The following is a 23,487-nucleotide window of genomic DNA, read 5'->3' on the forward strand; positions in this document are numbered from 1 at the left end:
TCCAATTCCGTACCGACTGCATGTATGTAGTTTTCTTCGGCCTTCTTTTGTGCGCTAGTTCACGTATTTAGTTGGAGGCAAAATTTTTAATGAATTAGATCAAGGTGACATCCATTGTCTGAACCTGGGGAAAAAGACAGAGCCTTCACTTCTACCCACCCTGATTTGTGGGGATATTTCTAGAGTGGAGTGCGAAAAGGCATCACATCTTAACTTCATGAATTACTTAATGTGTCCCTCCGTCATTTAATTGAATTAATTAGGGGCCTAATTGGGCTGAGTGATGATGGCTTCCAGGGCTAAGGAGCCCTTGATGAGCTCAGGGTAGAGATCTGGAAGTGTGTTTGTGTGAGACAGTGAGTAACACTGTGGAAGTCCTCTTGGGACACACACACACACTAGCAAAGGACCACGAGCGGAGAGCCCTTTGGGAGCCGATTACTCCCTCCTCTTCCACAGGGCCACATTCTGCCGGTGGGCGGCAGTCAGGACCAGCGCTGATGCCCTCTAGAGAGCAATTCCTGGACACAACAATGACATTCAGCAAAATACAGTTGTGAGGGCTGATTTCTAAAGAAAGCCAGTGTGATAATGTGCTTGTTTCATGTACAAGAGTTTGTGTGTGCATAAAGAAGGCGTAGATTTAGTTTTGGAGGTGGTGCACCCCCCCCCATCTAATGTAAGCTATTCGTACATTTCTAAAGAGATGTGTGTAGGCATGAAATCAGAGAACATTCCCACGATGCAATCCAATCTGAAGTGATCACTTGAGATGTGTGTTAATACCAGGTGAACAGCAATCTGTCTCGGCTGACCACTTGCGATCGGATCACCCCACACGGATGTTAATACCAGGTGTAAATGAGGTCAGTGTTACCAAGTACGCTTACCAATGTGTGTGTTTGAATCACAGGTATAACGGCAGCCGCCATGGCTGAAGCTATGAAACTGCAGAAGATGAAACTGATGGCCATGAACAGCATTCACGGAGCAGGAAGCCAGAACGGAACAGAATCAGAGAATGAGGAACTGAACTCCAGTGCAGGTCAGAGTCACAAACATACAAAGACAATTCTGACTTTAATGTGTCCTGATATGTTATGAGAAATCAGGGGAAACTTTTAAGGGATAGTTCACCTAAAAATTTAAATTCTGTCAGTAGAATCACATCCTGGTCATTTAAAGCACATCTAATCCATTACAACAAGGCACACATTTCTGATGTACAGAGGTTAGACACGATACAATTCGCTTTGACCATTTTCATGACTCAATAGCTTTAAATCACTTGAATCACTAACCAGCAAAGCCAATAGATATTTACAATATCAAAATAAAGAAGCACTGTTAGGAAATGTTCAAAATCTAATCACCTCAGCACACACACACACACACACACACACACACACACACACACACACACACACACACACACACACACACACACACACACACACACACACACGACCTAAGGTAATGGGTTCTTACCCACACACTCCTCTCCTTTCTGCTGTGTTTTATTGAGGCTAATGACGTCTTTAATGTTCCCCACCTGACTGTGCATTTAGATTGTGATGTTACCATCACCACACACGCACAGTGAAATGTCATTCTTTATTATCACAATCAACAACTTAGAGCACAGCACACACAAATGCCGTCCATTGTTATTGCCTAGACCAATAACACTTCCATACACACACAAACACACAGTACGTGTGTCTGAATATGAAGAGGGATGCATTAATACAAGCAATTCATTGATCATTTCAGTTTGCAGAAATTACAAAATTGGGGTCAAATTCATTTTAAACCAAAACCACACCATAATAAATAAAAAACCACAAAACAATTGAAATAAAAAGCATACAGTTAATGAATGTTTTTGCCATGCAAACACGGTTGCTTGTTTTTCTTATCCAGGTCATTTTTTAGTTGGTAATTTAACTTGTTATTTGAAACTTTTAGTTTGTTTAACAGATATAAAGACAATAGTCAATTTCCACTCCTGTCCAGTCATGTTTTATTAATGGTTTTACCAAGTTTTTACATTGCACGTTTATATGCTTTTTTTTTACATAATCGGATTACTCTCTGCGTTTGTCATTCAAACGTAAATAGTCATGCGAACAACTAGGCAAGTGATAGGATGCGGTAAAATGGTATATCACGGTGAATAACATGCACAATATTGTTATCCTGGGGACTTCAAAATACCGTAAGTAATTCTAGATAACCTTTTAGCCAAATTGTTTACATTTTTCTAATCGCACAGTAGTTTTTTTTTTTCTTCCCATCAATGAATCAAGATTCACAACACTGCTTGAATGCGGCAATAAATGACACATGCGCAATTTGAGAAGCATAGTTGAAGGAGAATTGCAGCCAACCCTTTTTCCGCCATCTAAAAAGGTTAAATCGGAAGTTTGGAAGTATTTTGAGTTCCATTATAATTTAGAGGGATTGTAAGTCGAAGATGCCCTTTGTGTAAATCATGTGGTAGAAAAGTGACAGCGAAACAAGGGAACACCTCCAACATGTTCGCTCATCTGTGGGACAATCATCCCATTCAGAAATATAAAGGTAAGTTGTGACAGTTCTGCTCGTTTTTCCAAACTGTTTTTGAAAACTGAGTGACAACACTCTAAAAGACAATTGCTAAGTGCCAACTAAGATGACAAAGAAAGTGAACTGTTGAAAAAAAAAAAAACATTAATACTATTGTTGTAGTTGTTTCTTTTCAAAGTTCTTTGTTACCTGTAAAATTAAAAGCCCAGTTTTGTATTGATAGAAGTAATTAAACTTGTTATAAAGAGAACAACAATAAAGTTTGTTTATCTTTCAACCTGTTTTTATAATATCATTCAATACCGTGATAATACCGTATACCGTGATAAAGCTTCAGCGATGTGAGAATTTGATACCATCTCATGCCTACGAACAACACTTGAGCTCATTGGAAGCAAGTAAGAATGTGTTTATGTGCAGTGCAAAGTCAGGGGAATGGGCAAAGATCAAACCGTTTATGACCTTTCCTGATAAAGGAACACCGTTAAAGGCATTTACATGACTACACAATTTGTTGGCTTATGAAGCATAATCGGTGTAAGGATGTGCATGTTAACATGTTTAGTAATAACACTATTTTGTAGAGGTGGACAGATAGTGGGTTTTGCCTGATATCAAAAACTAAGCTGGTGTGAAAGGCCGATAATTGATTAATTGGCAAATTGTTTTAAAAATGATATTTATTGGGCCTGGGTAGCTCAGTGGTAAGATGCTGGCTACCACCGCTGGAGTTCACTAGTTTGAATCCCAGGGCTTGCTGAGTGACTCCATCCAGATCTCCTAAGCAACCAAATTGGCCCTGTTGCTAGGGAGGGTAGAGTCACATGGAGTAACCTCCTCATGGTCACTACAATGTGGTTCGTTCTCGGTGGGGCGCGTGGCTAGTTGAGCGTGGATGCCGCGGTGGATGGCATGAATCCTCCACCCGCGCTATGTCTCCGTGGCAACACTCTCAACAAGCCACGTGATAAAATGTACGGGTTGACGATCTCAGACGCAGAGGCAGCTAGGATTCGTCTGGATTGAGGGGAATCATTACGCGACCACGAGGACTTAAAAGCACATTGGGAATTGGGCATGCCAAATTGGGAGAAAAAGGGGGAAAAATACCCCCAAAAACCTGAATATTAAAACATTTGGTTTTTACATATTTTCTTACTGTAACAGGCACAGACATAGAGGCAACAGTCTTCAATTAATAAAATCCCTGATGCAGTTTATTATACAAGCAAAATCAGAATAATAACCAGAAAAAAAAAAAAAAAGACATTTGGTCCATACGAGACCTTTAGCTATTAAGCCTGCAGTACATTGGGGACTCTTATTTTGAAATGAATGTGTTCTCAGGTCACACAAACACATAAGGGAAACAAAACATTCACTCTTAAAATCATCTACAATGTATTTCAATATAAACACTATAAAGTAAGCATCGTCAAAGGCTAATAAATACTGTATAAGCAGTACTTCGTCAATAGTTCCAAAATCGGTGCTGATAAATTGGTAAAACCGGTATATTGTTCAACCTCTACTATTTAGTTTAGATCAGAATGCATTTGATGTTTAAAATATAGCAGTGTTGAGTGTGATTTTTTTGACCATTGAGATTTCCTTGTGGGCAGAGCCACCCCAGCACAATGCAAAAAATATAAACCAAGCAAACAAATATCTTGACACCCGAACCTGGTCTTCTAAATGACAAAGAACTTATCAAATTGGCATATAATTAATGTTGCATAATACATATATCGTAATAAACTATATTCTGCCATAAAATTAGCCTTAATGTTGATTATTTAAGGCATTTTAATGGTTTAACAACTTTGTGGATTAATGTCTATATCCAAATCATATTTGAATTCAGACCGTTTGCATGGCAACATGCAGAGAGAAACAGAAGGTATGTAGAGATGATGAAGTTCTAATGGAGAGAGGAGGTAGAGTCAGTGTCTCTCTCCCACTCAGTCACACATCCTCTAATGTACTCTGTCTGCCGATCGAGCTAATGTTGATGATGAGAGAGAGAGATTGAGAGAGCTGCATCAATGGAAACTGAGAATCAGGCTGAGTCAAATTTCACTCCTGCTCGCGAATGTCAGCGTGCTGAGTGAACACCAGTATTGGGCCACGAAACAGTAAGCACAGGTCCAGAACGGCTGAAAACTATAGCCATTTGTTTATGTTGAGTCAGATCTGATCAGGTTGATTATTTAGTGCTGGCTTAAAGGAACTGTTCACCCGAAAATGGAAATTCTGTAATTTACTCTAAACCTGCATTGCTTTCTTTCTGCTGTGGAACATAAAAGGAGATTCTAAAAGGAGATAGATATCTGTTGGAGTGGTGGTGGCGTAGTGGCTAAAGCACAGGGCTGTTAATCAGAAGGTCGCTGAAGGTCACTGGTTCAAACCCCATGGCCACCACCATTGTGCCCTTGAGCAAGGCACTTAACTTCAGGTTCCTCGGGGGGGATTGTCCCTGTAATAAGTGCACTGTAAGTCGCTTTGGATAAAAGTGTCTGCCAAATGCATAAATGTAAATGTAAATATCTAAAAGGTGATTGGCTCTTTTACCTGCAAGGTGGGACATCCTATCTACATCCATTTATTGTTGGGTGCTAGAACTTATTGGTTGTAGCTTCCTTTTTGTAGCTTGACAGTCCTTCGTCACTGTTTGTTTTCCTTGTATGTTAAAAAGAGGCTCAGAAGTTCCTCAAAACATTTATTTTTGTGTTCTATAAAAGGAAGGAATTCATACGGGTTTAGAAAGACATGAGGGAATAAATGATGACATAATTACAATTTTTGGGTGAACTTACCTTTAAGTCACTCTGATGACTTTTTTAACTTACAAGTTGTTATAAAGGTTTTTAATTGCCCACTCTGAGCCAAAGTTTTGGAGTTCAAAGGAACTTTGAAGAACCAGAGAGATTTTGGGTTTTGGAGCAGACTTAAAGACTCAAGTCCTCAAAAGCAGGCCACACCACCCAGGATGCATTTGATTGGTTGTCGTTGCGCCTTGTTTGGGGTTGAGGGGTGGTGTAGGGGGTGTCTTGGAATCTGATCTAACTTCCTTGCATCCCTGAAGTTAAAGAAATACCCTCTAAAGCTGTCCCATAACTTTCACCTCTCTTTCTTTACCTAACTCTCTCGTGTACCGCCAAGACACGGCTCACTCAGCGACAGCTACAAAATCCTGATGGCTGTTTTCCTCACTTTCTTAATTTTCCTTGCTTTTTTCCTGTCCCCCTTACCCCCGTTTTTTGTTCTTTACATTCCCGCAAGATGTGTTTTTGGTCCCCTCCCCTCTCGCTCTTGGTGGCAAGCGTTTCCCTTTTTTGAAGGAGAACTTCAAAGGGAAATTGCTAATCTGTGCTTTTCCTCAACTGTGTGAATCGTGCCACAAAAAAACCTGAGTTATCTGCACCAGGCAGTCAGCACAGATAGGCTTGATTTCAATCTCTCCCTCTCACTTTGTCCGCTCAAACGATAACCCTCCCTCATCGCCAGAGCCCAAGAGAAGAAAGTATGGAATAATATAAAAAAAAAAAATGCAACAACATGCCGCAGTGCTTTTGACTGGAGTCAAAAATATTTTACTGGCCCTCAAAGTGGCTTTTATGATTGCCTTATTGGGACACTCCCTCGTTCACAGTCCAATCAAAATATTCAGTAGGGGTGGGAATAAGCAGGGATCTGGTGTTACAGTATTATATCAATATCTAGATTGTTATTCTATAATATTGCGATTAGTATATTGTGATTAAAAATTATGTCAAATATTGTGATCTTTAACTCACTTTTTTCTCATTAATCTTCGTCAGACTTTGGTGCTTTGCACAACAAATTCTGAACTTCCTGCTTTACTTGACTATTTTTACTCTCTAAAAATAAAAATGATGCGAAGGAATAGAGTACTTCGGTTCCAACCAGTTTATAAGTACACAAAAACTAGAGGTTTTTCGACCGAAAATCGACTGATATTCGATTTTACCGATACCGATAACTAAGGTGGTATAAAGGCTGATAACCGATGAATTGGCTGATAGTTTTTAAAATCGATTTATAGAATGTAAAAAACAATTCTAAGCATTTTCGTTCTATGATGGGCACAGATATAGAGGCTATAAGAGTCCAAAATGTAATAAATCCCAGATGAAGTTTATTGTTTAATCAAAATCCTAAGAATAACCTGAAAAAATGACGATTTGGTGCATAACATGGGACTTTTAGTTACAAACAAGCCAAAACACACCAGGGACTGTTATTTTAAAATGTATTTGATGAAAAGTAATTAACAAATTAAGCTTTTGAAAAAAGCAATCCCTAAGTGATTGTTTTTACTTAACCTCGAGAGGCCACTGTTACACTGTAGAACCAAGCCGTTCTGTCTGTAGAACCCTTTAGCACCGGCCACAGAGGAACATCGAGGACAAAAAATAAAGATAAATAAAAACTATCTGCAACTATCGGCATATATATTTACCAGTAACCAATAGTTCCAGAAAGCATCTATTGGCACTGATTAATCGGTAAAACCGATATATCGGTCTACTTCTAACAAAACCCTTGCAGTCTTGCTGAATGGAGAATCTGTATGGACATTCTTAGAAACGGGGTATAGACTGGAGGTTAAGCAGTATTGCACTTAGCTGAAAACGTCAATGACGGTGGTGAAGAATAACCAATTAGTTGGCCGATAGTTTTTAAAATTGATTTATTGTGTTTTCTTCCTAAGAATCTTTTCTTAGTTTTTCCATACTGTGACTGGCACAGACATAGAGGCAACAATAGTGAAAATTTAATGAAATTCCAGATGCAGTTTATTGTGAAACCAGAATCCCACCCTTATTTCTCTAGGGACACGTCTATGAAAATCTAAATCATTTCAAAAATCTATAATGGTTGTATAAACCATTCAACCATTAAATATTCAGTAATGTCCATGCTTGTATAAGTCTTTTTTATAACGTCATCTCATATTAATAATATTTTGAATAGATGATCATCAAATGTTCTAATTTGAGCCCTCAAACGCCACACGTGAAAAACAAAAGATTTACTCTATATACAGTGAGGAAAATAAGTATTTGAACACCCTGCTATTTTGCAAGTTCTCCCACTTAGAAATCATGGAGGGGTCTGAAATTGTCATCGTAGGTGCATGTCCACTGTGAGAGACATAATCTAAAAAAAAAAATCCAGAAATCACAATGTATGATTTTTTAACTATTTATTTGTATGATACAGCTGCAAATAAGTATTTGAACACCTGAGAAAATCAATGTAAATATTTGGTACAGTAGCCTTTGTTTGCAATTACAGAGGTCAAACGTGTCCTGTAGTTGTCTTACGAGAGGTTCTCTCGTATTGCGTAAGCTAGCTTACGCTACGGGAAAGATTCATCTTTTCTGAGATATTGAAGCCAAAAAATTATCCTTAATTTTTGTATCCATTGTCAACGCAGTGCGGCAGCTGCAGACCTTGAGCGGGCTAGCTAGCGAGCTCATGGGTTGCTCTGCGGCAACTGCTGCAGCCTATAGATCGAGCTTGGGCTGAACTCAGCATCCAATGAGAGGCGTCCGCGCACTCACTGCATCAAAGCCCGCCAAAATGGGCGTGACTTGAGTGCATATAAGCGTAGTTTGTAGGCTGGAACCCTGATTTTCATCTCTTCAGCGAAGCTCTTCGCATCGCTGACCTGGAAGCCGCTCGCCGCTCGAGGGGCATCAAGCAAGCGTGGATAGCGCTAGAAGAAGCCGGCCGCCTCAGCCACCTTCAGCCATCCTGCGAAGCTACGCCATCCGACGACGTATCCTTTTATTCAGCAAGCTAGTTCTCGCGAACTATTCACAAAAGAGTACGAAGCGTCTTTTTCAAGATGCCTCGCCCACTTGCGCCTCATGTCGCGCCCTTCTCAGCACAGGAGACCGCCACATCATCTGGCGCCTCTGCCTGGGACTGGGGCACGCAGAGCTCGCCCTCACTGAGGGCAGATGCGATTTCTGCGAGGAGCTACCGATGTCGACCCCGCGGGCTCGACTCGGCCGCTCAAAGCAGAAACCACCGCGCCGCTTTACCTTCAGCCGCAGAGGAAGAAGCGCCGCCACAAAGGCTGCCAGAAACTGTGGTTGAAGCGACTGCCTCGCCGGAGCCTCTCCCTCGAAAGCATCGCTCACCCTCCCCGCCTCGGACGCCAGCAGTTGCCGCCAGCGGCCGCGACTGCTACCATCTCGGATGACGAGGCGGAGGATAAGGGCCGCTGTTCCATCATGGCTTCGACAGCGAGGAGTGGTCAGGCTCCCAAGCCTCCTCCTCGCCCAGGAATCCAGCAGGACCTGCACCGGAGTCGAGGGGAGTTAACACGCCCTCACACAGGCCGCCGACCGCCTCGGGCTCGAAGTGGTCACCGCCCCTGAGCAGGCACCCAACAGACTCGACAGCTGCTTTCTTCAAAGCCATCGCCGCTTACACCCGCTGCCCGGCCGCCCCTTCCTGCCGGAATTACACACGGAGCTTGCAAAGTCGTGGAACGCCCTTTTTCAGCCAGGTCCCGCTCCCACGTCTCCACCTCTCTGGCCGGTGGACGGCACCACTGAGAGAGGCTACTCTTCCATCCCCTGGTCGAGGACTCGGTAGCAGCACACCTTTGTCCGCCTCCGCGAGATGGCGCTCCAAGCTTGTGCTCCCGTCTAAGGCCTGCAGAGCGACTTCCGCCTATGTTGGCCGCGCCTATTCCGCCGCCGCCAAGCCGCATCTGCTCTGCACTCAATGGCCGCTTTACAGATCTTACAAGCAGACCTTCTTCGGGAGTGGGATGAGAAAGGCAGGCACCCAGAGGCTGTTACTGATCTACGGCGCGACAGACCTCACCCTTCGCGCTACCAAAGCTGCAGCCCAAGCTCTAGGGAAGTGCATGGCCTCGCTGACTGTGACCGAGAGACACTTGTGGCTAACACTAGCCGACATGGGAGAAGCAGAGCGCTCCACGTTCCTCAACGCACCGCCTCTCCGACCGGTCTCTTCGGCTCCGCGGTGAGTGGCATTGTTGACCGCTTCTCAGAAGTCCAGAAAGCCACCCAAGCCATGAACCTCTTCCTGCCGCGTCGCGCTAGCTCCTCTGCAGGCCGCTCACGTGATCAGCCTCCTGCACGAGCCTCTTCACAGCGCCCAGTTCAACAAACTCAGACTTCTCAGCTGCCGACAGGGCGGCCGCCTCGATCACGGCTCAGACAGCCGCCACAGACCGCCGCCTCCTGCGGCCTCGATCTAAGGTAACGCTGAAACCCGAAAGCAGCCGAGTCTTCCTAACTGTGTTGAACAAACAACGGCTCAGTCCCGCCGGCCGACCACCGTCAAAGCTTCGCCCCTGTCAGTCCCCTTCTCTCAGGCTACTGCAGTGGTGAATTTAGCAGCCAACAAGCCGGTGACACTGCTCGCCTGCCTGCACTCAAACGCCGTTTTCACGGCGACCCAAATAAATCTTGTAAAGAGCAAACATGTCTTATGTGTAGAAAATGTGCCCACAACCCAGTGTTCACCCCTAATCACAAGCATAACACATGCTGTGCCCCTATCAGAGCACGCTCTCATAAAGAGGTTACGAACCGCTCGAGCGTCAGAGTCAATGAAGGTGCCCACAAATGCGTGCGTGCGCCCATTCTCTGGCCACTCTGTCACACGACCAGCCCTATGTGTAGAAAATGTGCCCACAATCCAGTGTTCACCTCTACACACAAGCACTGCATGTCTCGTGTCCCCACCAGAGCAGGCTCACATAAAGCGGTTACTGAACCGCCGAGCGCTAGAGTCAATAAATGCGCTCACTAATACGCGGCGCTGCCCATTCTCTGCCCGCTCTGTTACACGGCCAGCAAACATTCCTCTGTGTGTAAGTCCCGTGATCATGAATATGCTTGTGCATCACGTAACAGATGTGACTCTTTCCCCATTCATTCCAATCGGGAAGTCACTCACAAAACAGCCTGTTCATGCTGTCTGCGAGCAATCATGCATAAACACACTAAACGCACTCACACATTTTGTTCAGCGCTCTGTGTGCGGCAATCAGAGCGAATTGGCCATTCACCCTCTAGCGTTACGCTTCAAAGCGTGGGAAGCTATTCCAGGGATTTCCAAGTGGGTGTTAAGCACAATACAACAGGGCTATTTGCTACAGTTCGATCGCCGCCCTCCTCGCTTCAGAGCTGCTCGAAACCACTGTGAACACGGAAGCAGCGTGCATGCTTCGCTCAGAAATAGCAAGCCTTCTGTGCAAAAGGGCCATAGAGAAAGTGCCACCCTGTCTGAGCGAAGTCGGGGTTTTACAGCCGTTATTTTCTTGTTCCCAAGAAAGACGGCAGCCTCAGACCCATATTAGATCTCAGGGTTTTGAACAAGGTGCTTGCAAAAAGACCGCTCAAAATGCTTACAATCAGGAAACTCCTCGCGCATGTGCACCAGGGGACTGGTTTATTTATCTCGATCTGAAAGATGCATACTTTCAGATTCAGATAAATCCCCGTCACAGGCCATTCTTGATTCGCCTCGACGGCCAGGTTTATCAATACACCGTCCTTCCGCTCGGCCTGTCCTTAGCACCTCGTACTTTCACGAAGTGCATGGATGCGGCGCCGCACTCCTCGCGGAGTCAGGGTTTGCGAATTTTGAACTATTTGGACGACTGGCTGATTATGGCACAGTCACATATGGAGCTTCTGTCTCACAGAGCATTTCTCCTCAGCCATCTGAACAGTTTGGGTCTTGCAGTCAATTGGACCAAGAGCTCTCTACAGCCCAGTCAGACAATTTCCTTCCTTGGAATAGAACTAGACTCCGTGGCAATGACGGCTCGCTTATCTACACAGCTGCAGCCGTGTTCAGCTGACTAGCCGCATCTTTTCAGATGAACAGCCTCACGCCTCTGAAGAAATTCCAGAGAGTTCTAGGTTACATGGCCTCAGCCGCAGCAGTACTTCAGCTGGGTTTACTGCACATGCGCCCGCTTCAGCATTGGCTAAACACCCGCGCGTCTCGCCGGGCTTGGGCCACAGGCTGCCAGCCCATCAAGGTGACTCAGACCTGTATTTCAGCTCTGCAGCCCTGGACAGTGGCCGAATGGTATCAGCGGGGAGTGACAATGGGAGCTGTATCTTGCCGAAAAGTCATCTCGATAGACGCGTCCAACACGGGTTGGGGCCTCGCGGTCTGCGAGGGCTCTTCGGTTTTCGGCCTATGGTCAGTTCAGGAAAAGCTCCTTCACATAAATTGTCTGGAAATGATAGCGCTCGTGTGCTTTCTCCCGGTCATTCAGGGTCACAATGTCCTGGTCCGTTCGGACAACAGATCTGTGGTATCCTACCTAAACCGTCAGGGCGGTGTCAGATCCAGGAACCTATTCCATCTGACGAAACGCATACTGAGTTGGTCCCAGTGCCACCTGCGCTCGCTGAGGGCAACGCACGTGCCAGGCCACCTGAACGACGGCCCGTACAGACTGTCCAGAGACAATATTTCCCCAGGGGAATGGTCCCTGCACGCTCAAACAGTCCAGACGTTATGGCACCTATTCGGCAGAGCAGAGATAGACCTCTTTGCGTCCAAAGAGAACTCTCACTGCCCAATATTTTTCTCGAAAAGCGAGGACGCGCTGGCCCAGGACTGGCCCAGATGCCCGCTTACGCCTTCCCTCCCGTCCTCGCTATTGCCTCAGGTAATGCAGAGGATCAGGGAAACGCATCACTCGGTGCTCCTCATAGCCCCGCTTGGGAGAATCAGACATGGTTCCCGGAGCTTACGCAGCTGTCACTGACAGCGCCGTGGCCCATCCCAGTGAGAGCAGATCTCCTCTCTCAAGCTCGCGGCACAATCTGGCATCCCCACCCAGAGCGCTGGGCGCTGCATGCGTGGGTGATCAACGACTACCCGTCGCTCTGCCAGAAGGAGTAATAAACACCATCATACACGCTAGAGCCCCTTCCACGAGAAGACTCTATGCGTCAAAATGGTCTGTGTTCTCAAAATGGTGCACCGACAGAGACCTGGACCCGCGGACATGTGGGGTGTCGTCGCTGCTCAGTATTTCTACAAGAGCTGCTGGATAAGGGCAGATCCCCATCCACGCTCAAAGTGTATGTGGCGGCCGTTGCAGCGTTCGCTGAACCCCTGCATGGCCAGTCATGGGGTAAAAACGAGCTGGTCATCCGCTTCCTCAGGGAGCTAGAAGGATGAACCCCGCGCTCCCATCGGTTCCTATCTGGGATCTTTCTATAGTTCTCGAAACTATGAAAGCCCCCTTTCGAACCACTTCAATCCGTGGATTTGAAATACCTTTCACTCAAAACCGCTTTTCTGACTGCCCTGTCATCAGTCAAACGTGTGGGAGACCTTCACGCACTGTCTGTCAGCGCTGCGTGTCTTGAGTTTGGACCAAGTGACTCCAAGGTCATTTTAAAGCCTAGACACGGCTATGTTCCCAAGGTGATCGGTACTCCTTTCAGAGCACAGGTCATTTCCCTATCGGCGCTGCCAGCATCCGATAGCTGAACGCGACGCCAATCTCCTTTGCCCGGTCAGAGCACTGAGATTGTATACTGCGCGCCCGCCGCTTTCAGACGCTCTGAGCAGCTTTTCGTTTCGCTCGAGGGCGCACCAAAGGTCTCGCCGCCGAAACAGACACTATCTAGATGGATAGTGGACGCTATTGCTGCTGCATACGCGTCAAAAGACCTGCCATGCCCGTTGGGCATTAGGGCTCACTCCACTAGAGGCATGGCATCCTCGTGGGCATGGCCCAACGGGATTTCCATTCACGACATATGTGTGGCAGCGGGATGGACTTCCCCCTCCACCTTTGTCAGATTTTACAATATGGAAGTGCCCGCTCTGCAGGCAAAACTACTAGCGGTTTAATACGCTACAGCTCCCCTGGTGAGCTGCACTGATGGGACACATTCCACACAGACCGGCACCGCCGCTCTGTCGTTCCCTTCCCACTATGTGCTTATGTATTACACAATCAATGACCCGCATTCTTGCCGGCCAAATATTATTTCCCCACTCATAAGGGCTCCCCCGGGTCCCCCTTTAATTCCCTGGGGCTCATAAAGTGGATGCCTGGCGTGCACGGCGTTGACAATGGGTTCCCATAGCGTAAGCTAGCTTACGCAATACGAGAGAACCTCTCGTAAGAGAATGTATCGGTTACCTAACGTAACCTCGGTTCTCTCTAGATGAGGGAACGAGTATTGCATAGCCGGACGTGCTCACGCCACGAGCGACTTTTCGCTTCAGTCAATGAAAACCAGAGTTCCAGCCTACGAACTACGCTTATATGCACTCAAGTCACGCCCATTTTGGCGGGCTTTGATGCATTGAGCGCGCGGACGCCTCTCATTGGATGCGAGTTCGCCCAAGCTCGTCTATAGGCTGCAGCAGTTGCCGCAGAGCAATCAATGAGCTCGCTAGCTAGCCCGCTCAAGGTCTGCAGCTGCCGCACTGCGTTGACAATGGATACAAAAATTAAGGATAATTTTTTGGCTTCAATATCTCAGAAAAGATGAATCTTTCCCGTAGCGTAAGCTAGCTTACGCAATACTCGTTCCCTCATCTAGAGAGAACCGAGGTTACGTTAGGTAACCGATATGTTTTTCACCAGGTTTGCACACACTGCAGGAGGGATTTTGGCCCACTCCTCCACACAGATCTTCTCTAGATCAGTCAGGTTTCTGGGCTGTCACTGAGAAACACGGAGTTTGAGCTCCCTCCAAAGATTCTCTATTGGGTTTAGGTCTGGAGACTGGCTAGGCCATGCCAGAACCTTGATATGCTTCTTACAGAGCCACTCCTTGGTTATCCTGGCTGTGTGCTTCAGGTCATGTTGGAAGACCCAGCCTCGACCCATCTTCAATGCTCTAACTGAGGGAAGGAGGTTGTTCCCCAAAATCTCGCAATACATGGCCCCGGTCATCCTCTCCTTAATACAGTGCAGTCGCCCTGTCCCATGTGCAGAAAAACACCCCAAAGCATGATGCTACCACCCCCATGCTTCACAGTAGGGATGGTGTTCTTGGGATGGTACTCATCATTCTTCTTCCTCCAAACACGGTTAGTGGAATTATGACCAAAAAGTTATATTTTGGTCTCATCTGACCACATGACTTTCTCCCATGACTCCTCTGGATCATCCAAATGGTCATTGGCAAACTTAAGACGGGCCTTGACATGTGCTGGTTTAAGCAGGGGAACCTTCCGTGCCATGCATGATTTCAAACCATGACGTCTTGGTGTATTACCAACAGTAACCTTGGAAACGGTGGTCCCAGCTCTTTTCAGGTCATTGACCAGCTCCTCCCTGGGATGGGCTGATTTCTCACCTTTCTTAGGATCATTGAGACCCCACGAGGTGAGATCTTGCATGGAGCCCCAGTCCGAGGGAGATTGACAGTCATGTTTAGCTTCTTCCATTTTCTAATGATTGCTCCAACAGTGGACCTTTTTTCACCAAGCTGCTTGGCAATTTCCCTGTAGCCCTTTCCAGCCTTGTGGAGGTGTACAATTTTGTCTCTAGTGTCTTTGGACAGCTCTTTGGTCTTGGCCATGTTAGTAGTTGGATTCTTACTGATTTTATGGGCTGGACAGGTGTCTTTATGCAGCTAACTACCTCAAACATGTGCATCTAATTTAGGATAATAAATGGAGTGGAGGTGGACATTTTAAAGGCAGACTAACAGGTCTTTGAGGGTCAGAATTCTAGCTGATAGACAGGTGTTCAAATACTTATTTGCAGCTGTATCATACAAATAAATAGTTAAAAAATCATATATTGTGATTTCTGGATTTTTTTTTTTAGATTATGTCTCTCACAGTGGACATGCACCTATGATGACAATTTCAGACCCCTCCATGATTTCTAAGTGGGAGAACTTGCAAAATAGCAGGGTGTTCAAATACTAATTTTCCTCACTGTATATATATATATCAGTGGACTATGAGTTATTAATGGGCAAAACCAATATATTGGTTGTCTCATATTGTTAGCTCATTCTGAGTTAGCATTTTAATCTAATATAAAGAAACAAGCATTAATTGACCTAAATATTTTTTTTTTTTTTTAGTAGTGCTCTCTTTACCTTTATCCAAATCTCTTTTTCATGAAAAACAATGTGATTCTTGGCATTAGAATAGTGGTTCAATATAGTGGGATGAAGTATCGCAATACCTTGAAATATCAAAAAAAAAAAAATCCTGATTTTATCAAGAAGCACAAAGTGCACTTGAGTTAGTTCAGTGCCGGCGTGTGGTTTTGGTTGTGGCACACGTTGGGCACAGAACGATGTTTACGCTAATACAGTTGCAGCTGCTCCAGAGGGCGAAGTGAGTTAATGGGGCTCCTATGAAATTGTGTCTTAAGCCTAAGCTCAGAAAACCCCTGTTAACAAGAAAAAAAAAAAAAGAGGAGGACAAATGGGAGCAGGAAAGAGAGGGTTAGATAAAGCAAAAAAGAGACATGTGTTTCTTGTCGGAACGGCGATAGAAGAATAGGCGAGCAAAAATGAGAATCATTGGTCTAATGGAGAACTGTCAGGCAAAATCACTGTCACAAATGACATCAGAGAAGAACTGATATGTTTTTTGTGGGGCGACTGACAAGTTAAAAGAGAAATCCCATGCATTATTTAAACAGGCTCCGGAATCTGTCAGCCATGTGATTTGTCACGTTAGCAAAAACCAGGTGTGTAGAGAGAGAGAGAGAAGAGAGAGAGGAGAGAGGAGACTGTAGGGCTCAGAGTTGTGTATGTTGCAAATACCTAACTACCAGAGCGGTCAGCACTTTTATTTCTTCTTTTCTGGGTCTCTCACTATCCTTTCATTTTACCATCACACTTTCAAGAGCTTTTCGCTCATCAGAGAGTAACTGTCACTCTTATTAAATCAGATTGGACTGTCCTAGTGTTGCCACTGAGAACTGTCTTGTTCGCTTGTTTTTTTGTCTCCCTGTCTCTCTCTCTCTCTCTTACCCTTATGTTGCTCTGGATATATTTACTAGCCTTCTTGCAGGGAAAATCTGGAAATATCAGGGAATTTTTAATTGATTGTGATTGGCCTGGAAAAGGAATGAACATTACTAAAATCTAAATGAAAATTATGGTACTAAAAGCTTAACAACTTATGAAATTGTAATTGAAAAATTATATATATTTTATATCTTTACTGTAATAAAGAAAAATAAAAGAATATTTTTTTTTATCACTAAAATCAAATTTGCTTTAAATACTATATTATTTTTCACATTATGGTAATCAGAATAAAATTACATTACAATAATGAACATTTAGGAGGAAAATGTGCTTAATTGTCATTAAAATAATGTCACAATAAATAAAAGTAATAGTTCTAAAAATAGGTTTATTTATTTCAAATGTATTTATTTTATTTGTTATTGTGGGGTGAAATATGACCTGGATATGCTCTTCACAGTTTTAGGAAGATTCACCCTAATGCAGACTGTGTGTCCCTACCTACAATCCCGCTGTAACTGGAGACACTTCTCCCTCCTCTAAGCTCCCATAAACGGCATCATCTGATCTTGGCTAGCCTTTGTTTTATGTAAAATATTGACTGTGTCGAGAGAAAGAGGGATCCGTGTTGATCTTGTGGCTGAGGTGAGGGAGTATCAGTTCTCTCCCTCTAGCAGAGCCACTCTCTGAGACTTTAGCTCACCTTTTGAACTTGGGTCCAGGGTCAGTGCTTGGTTAGCGAAAGAGATAATTTACAAGGAAATAGTTATAATAGGATCATACCTGGCTGTAAATGTGTCTTACATTCATATTCAGATAGAGACTAATAGAGAATGATTGTTCATGGTTCTACAATGGCTTGCTTGTTTGTTTGATGTGCCGACATATGCTGGTGTATGCATGTTGTAACCTGTGTTAGTCACATCTATGCAAGTAGAGAGATAGATTGGGTAGAGTGACAGGAAATTGTAGCGTTGCAAGCCTGAAACTCAAACCCATGCTACGGCTCAATGTGTCTGGAGATAGTTAGCTAATACACAGCTCCTTAAAAATTTTCCTCAATAAATTAGTGCTTCCTTTAATGCCACATGTTGCTGTTTAGTGTGATTTGTGCAGTTGATCAGTTGAGTAATAGTTTCAAAATATTTTTCTTAACATAATTTCAATCAATTTCAAATAAACGCAACTATACAAATAAATTGAATAACTTAATTATAACCATTAAAGTAGTGGCTTTTCTGAAAAATTGTACAGTGACTACAGTATCAATATATTACTTTTACCTATATGTAAGTTTTTTTTACATTTAATATTTACTGACCTAATTTTTTATTCATACTAATTAATTATTTCTGTATTTAGTTTTTTTTTGTCAAGACATTTTCCCTGCCACTAGTCCCCACCCCCCTCCCTCTAAAATTCCAGTGCACTTTTGAGAAACTTTATTTTGGCATATTCCTCAGGTTATTGTTAGACCTTTGACCTTATAAAAATCATATAAATCATATAAAAATCATCCATCACATTTTAGTCCTTGCAGATTTTTAGAAATCTTTTACCTTGAGACAGGTCAAAATAAGTCATTTATCACCTATCATCTTGTACGCAGGATGACATTCAGAAGTCAGAGGTCTACATCGCCCCATATGGCCAGAATTTTAAAATTAAGAGCAGGAAGGTGTCAGTACTGTTTAACATTCCCGTCATTAGATAAATAGCTCAGACAATTCCAAATGTGTAACACTGGTCCAGAACTATTTTGACATGTGTTTGAAAAATTTAATTATTTTGCCAGTCTTGGCTGCATCTGTGATCTGTAGGTTAGAGATTGTCTGACTTTTCAGACTTTTCTACTCCAAGTTGTGAAACATTAACCCATATCCAGCCATCAGAAATGTATATTCTATAAATCACCCCCAGTGGGACAGGGGCTGCTTGCTGACCATCGCCAGAGTGGAGCACTCTTAAACACTCAGACCCACACATGCACTCACTGAGCACTTTATTAGGAACACTTTGATCATAATAAAGTACCCAACATAGTCTTCTGCTGTTGTAGCCCATCTGCCTCAAGCTGACGTGTCGTGCATTCTGATGCTATTCTCTTCACTACAATTGTACAGAGTGGTTATCTGAGTTACCGTAGTCTTTCTGTCAGTTTGAACCAGTCTTGACCACTCTCCATTGACCTATCTCACCAACAAGTTGTTTTCATCCATAGAACTGCAACTCACTGGATGTTTTTTGTTTTTGGCATCACTCTGAGTAAACTCTAGAGACTGTTGTGCGTGAAAATCCCAGGAGATCAGCAGTTACAGAAATACTCAAACCAGCCCGTCGGGCACCAACAATCATGCCACTCTCCAAATCACATTTCTTCCCCATTTTGATTATTGATGTGAACATTAACTGAAACTCCTGACCCGAATCTGCATGGTTTTATGTATCGCACTGCTGCCGCACGATTGGCTGATTCAATAAGTGCATGAATAAGTAGGCGTACGGGTGTTCCTAATAAAGTGCTCAGTGAGTGTATATCTGCTCATCATGGAGATACATACATTAACACGTCAGTAAAATGTGCCCATGAGTACCGTCTTACACACACATTTTAATAGCAAACCCACACATGCAAAGCCACACAAGCTTGCATATAGAGCAACTGAGCAGTATATGTTCACACACAAACCTGTGGAGCAGAGCTACATTGATTAGCCACCCTGTCTGTCAGATAAACAGATGGTTGATGGAGCAGATGACCGTATGAAGGACCTGCATTATTCTCACTCACCGGCCCATGCATCATCTTCCTACACTACTGAAGCTTAAACCTGCTTCTGACTGGCTAGCCATAACCTTGATTTCCAGATGACTGTGCAGTCATCCGAATTAACACGTCACTGAGAATTGACTCCTTTTCGGGAAGGAGAGCGATATGTCATATACATTTAATCTCTGCAAATTATGCTCCTGGATTACTTTCATTGAGAGGAATCAATGTAATGTATAATGATTTACTCAAAAGTACAAAAACTAAGCCTTTTCACACTGGGTTAGATTGCTTGGAAGGAACCATAGTTCGATTCCACTCGCTGGTGAAATATTAGTAACAGCTGTTTACCACACTAACTAGGTAATGACTCAGGATAAGATGCCACTATAATGTGAGATAATGTGTCACTGTATTATTGAAGTATTTGACTTTATATGATAACTTTACACTCACAAAATGGCATTTGCATTTTTTCTGTCAGTGATGCATTGCAAGAGATGCAAAGAATGCAAGATGCTCTACGAAGGCAATTTATTTGGATACAAAGAGCAAAGAGAAATGCCTTATACTTAAATTGAGAAGGGTGCATCTGTTGTTTAAATAGATTGCTTTTTAAACAGCCAACCATACATGTAAACTGAACCCCGACCACATTTACAAGTGGACTCGGGTGTGGAAAGTTAGGAAAACAACAATAGTGCCTTTATAAAATGATCCGCCATTAAACCCTCCAAAAATTTAGAAAAAATAATTATTGCTTAATATGCAAAGTCAACGATAAGGAAGCCTTTCGTAGGTTGATTTCACCTAAAAGAGTGTTAATGTGGCTCTTTGTCACTATCAAAAATTGCTCAGTTATTTTCATGTGGCTCATCAAGCCCAACACAGCAACAGTGGCTAAACCAATGATGTGAGTTTGGGTTGGGACTCATGGGTTGGGAGAATGATGTGAGATCTGTTTGTACAACCAATGGAAGACCGGAGGTGCTTTAATTTACATCAGAAGCACAATTTCATTTACATTGTAGGTGAAACTGCATAAAAGGTTTGGAATTTTAATAAGCTGAAGTGTTTGATGTATTTCATCAATGCAACACTGATATAAAAACGTAATCTTCAGCTCATGATCGTACACCCTCTTTTTTTTTTTTCTTAAGCCAGTTTGGTCAAATAACGGACAACCCCTTGAACGCATCAAAAATGCTGCTACCTGAGAAATGTTCAAGCTAGAGCAATTTTTTTAAGTAATTCTCACACAGTTATCTCATGCAGAAATGTATGAACAGTTTGAAAGTGGCCGAGGAGTGTGTAACAAAGTGCTTGTGAGTATGTACTTGTGTCCAAAGCTTCTGTATTTAGTCTCAAACCCTCGATTCAGTTAATGGGAATCCATCCCGCGTAATGACCCACAGTTCCTGTTAGTAATGAGATGTGGGAATTGCTTGTTCGTTCGACCAGATGATGCTGTATTAACGGACTGGGCCACGCAGGACGGATGGGGGGCCGCCCTGAGCCCCAATGCCCCGCCTCATTTTTCATCCGCCCGACATCAGAGCTGACACAAGGGTCTGAAGGGGTATTGATTTCAAATGAGCCTCAAAATAAAGTCTAATGAAAGCCCATAAAGATGTGGAGCTCGCCACTCCAAAAAGCCAAACAAGCCACGGCCTATGGAGGATAAACACTTGACGAGTCTTCACATCCGGATCAAGCTGGCTAGTCAGCTTCATCTACATTTACTGGTCTAGCCGGACATTTTTTAATTTTTCCTCTAAAGTGTGGCATATGAGAGTTACCTAGGCCCTCATCTTCGGTGGCACTCATTGATATGTAAACGCAGGGCAATTTCAAAGAGACATCTTTTCAGGCTTTCTGTGAAGCCAGCACTACTTATGATCAAAGGCTAGTCGCCGTAAACCATTCAAAGAGAACAGAGTTCTCTGATGGCCATTAATGTGTGTCTGTGATAAGGGTAAGTGAAAGACTGTGCCATCTTATGCAGCACAAAAGGCCCATGAGAGACACAATATAGGACTCAGTTAGCGAGGTTGATGAGATGCTGAATATTCGGCTTGAGGTGGAGGTATAAATATGACATTTATAATTGAGAGGCCTCAGCAAGAATAGCAACTTATTTACTGAAGCAGTGGGATTTAGAAACGTACCCTGGTTTTTAGGTTGCCTGGTTTTTCCTAACTTTTCGTGACTATATGTTCACCAAGGCCCTGTCCTTGGTCCTCTTCTGTTTTCCTTGATAAGTAAAATTAAGTCCTGTCAGCCCAATCAGAAATACTGTTTTCTTACATAGTATTTAGGGGTGTGAATCAGCAGGGATTTGGCCATACAATATTATGTCGTTATTTGGGTCACGATACGATAGTATTGTGATTAAATTCGATGATATATTGCAGTCTTTCACCTGTTCATCTTCATTGGACTTTGGTACTTTGCACAACAAATGCTGAACTTCCTGCCTCATCATAAAGCCAACAGAAGTATTGTAGAGCATCAGTAAAAAAAACAATGCAATGGAATTAGCATACTTTGGTTCCATCATGTCTATCTTAGCATGAAACCCCCTGCAGTCTTTTGTTAGAAACTAGATAGATAAAGTTTGTCAAGACAAACTTTGATGCTGACTTGACAAAGCCTTGTCTGAAAGTGAGATAGATACATTGTCTGAAAGTTATGGATGGATGGATAAAATAAAGAGAGGAAGGAAGGAAGAAAGAAAGGAAATATTTTAAAGGCCTTGTTTACATTTGATTTGTTGTAGTTTAAATAGTCTTGGCTTGTTTGAACATTCCACTAATGTAAGTCTATGGGATACTTTGAAAACCATCATTCTGATCAGTTGGGAGTTAAAATATCACAATACTTTGAAAAAGCAACCCCAAACTCGTAGCTCCCTGCATTCATATGGGACTTTGAATGGAGGTGTTTTCATAAACTTCATTAGACATCCATGCTTTTTGTCTTCTCAGTCATCACAACATCTCGTCTACAGAGCTGTTTGCGAGTAAGTCGCCCTACCTAATGAGATTTACCGTTGCTCTGCGCAAAATCTGTCCAACTGGCACAGCCTGGATGTTAGCAATTATATGCAGTGTATTGCATTAGGTGCAACATGAAACAGGAACATTTTTAGGGTTTACTTGTTTAAAGTGCTTTCCAGCAACATCATAGCATGCTTGAAAAAAGTAGAAAATGCATCAGTAATGGATTTCAAGGTAGTTGGCATGAAAGTGACTCCTGTGCAATATGCTCAGTGCAGTGGTCCGTCATATACTGTATTGAGTCCTCTATTCTAAGGGATGGGCCACGATGGTTGACTAGTCGATTTGTTGTGTTGCTTAGTTTATCTTTATTTAATTTTTTTTATAAATTTGTAAGCAAAGACTGTTTAGGTGTCATAAACAGAAAAAACACTTACAATCAATCTGTATCTCTAAAAATGAATTATATAGTTAAAAATAAACATTGCAAAATTGTAAATGACTTTTATTTGTGGCAAAAAGATTTTTCAGAAATAGTCTGATACATTGTTCCATCAAAAGAGTTTTGTAATCACAAGGGGTAAGCAGGTAACCAATCACGTTAATCCTGCTTCTTGGAATCATTCAAATGAGGTTATTATATAACCTCTGATTGGTTAAATAACATAAAAGACAGCTTCTTCTTCATAAGGCTCAGGGTCGTTCCTCTGGCAGAACGGTATCTCTCCTCTCTTAAATGTAAAACGTAAATATTAATACACGTCCTTTTATGCGTGCAAATTTAAGCAAACCCCATTTATTGATATAAATATCAATCTCAATCTGGTGTTCTGCAGTGTAGTTTTGCACATCCCAACTATTTTTAGGAGCAGGTTTTGTGTTTACTTGTTGTCACCTGCTTGCATCATATTCTACGGTGTAGAAGATTTGCATACAGTGCGACTGAATGGAGTTCCACGCAGATGTCGCATCACCACGACGGCTGAAACTGATGCATTGCCGTGAAGGTGTCATTCTCGGGGGGCTGCAGTGTGCGAGGTGTATAAGGGTGTGTGTAGGGACATCTGTGCGGAGCAGGGTGGATACTGTAAGGAGGGCAGCCAGAGGGGTGTCTGGCATACTGTAGAGGGATATA

At 43.3% G+C, this 23,487-nt stretch overlaps 1 protein-coding gene across 2 annotated transcripts in view; it reads left to right on the forward strand.

The window, feature by feature from the left end:
- LOC127627457 (dachshund homolog 2-like) overlaps positions 1 to 23,487 on the forward strand; it is a 214,810-nt gene that overhangs the window by 133,080 nt on the left and 58,243 nt on the right. For both annotated transcript variants that reach the window (XM_052103842.1, XM_052103840.1), the window contains exon 3: positions 914 to 1,045. In XM_052103842.1, the coding sequence (XP_051959802.1) occupies positions 914 to 1,045 (132 nt within the window). The remainder of the gene's footprint in view (positions 1 to 913; positions 1,046 to 23,487) is intronic.

Source organism: Xyrauchen texanus, chromosome 34, assembly GCF_025860055.1.
Source record: "Xyrauchen texanus isolate HMW12.3.18 chromosome 34, RBS_HiC_50CHRs, whole genome shotgun sequence".
Lineage (NCBI taxonomy): Eukaryota > Metazoa > Chordata > Actinopteri > Cypriniformes > Catostomidae > Xyrauchen > Xyrauchen texanus.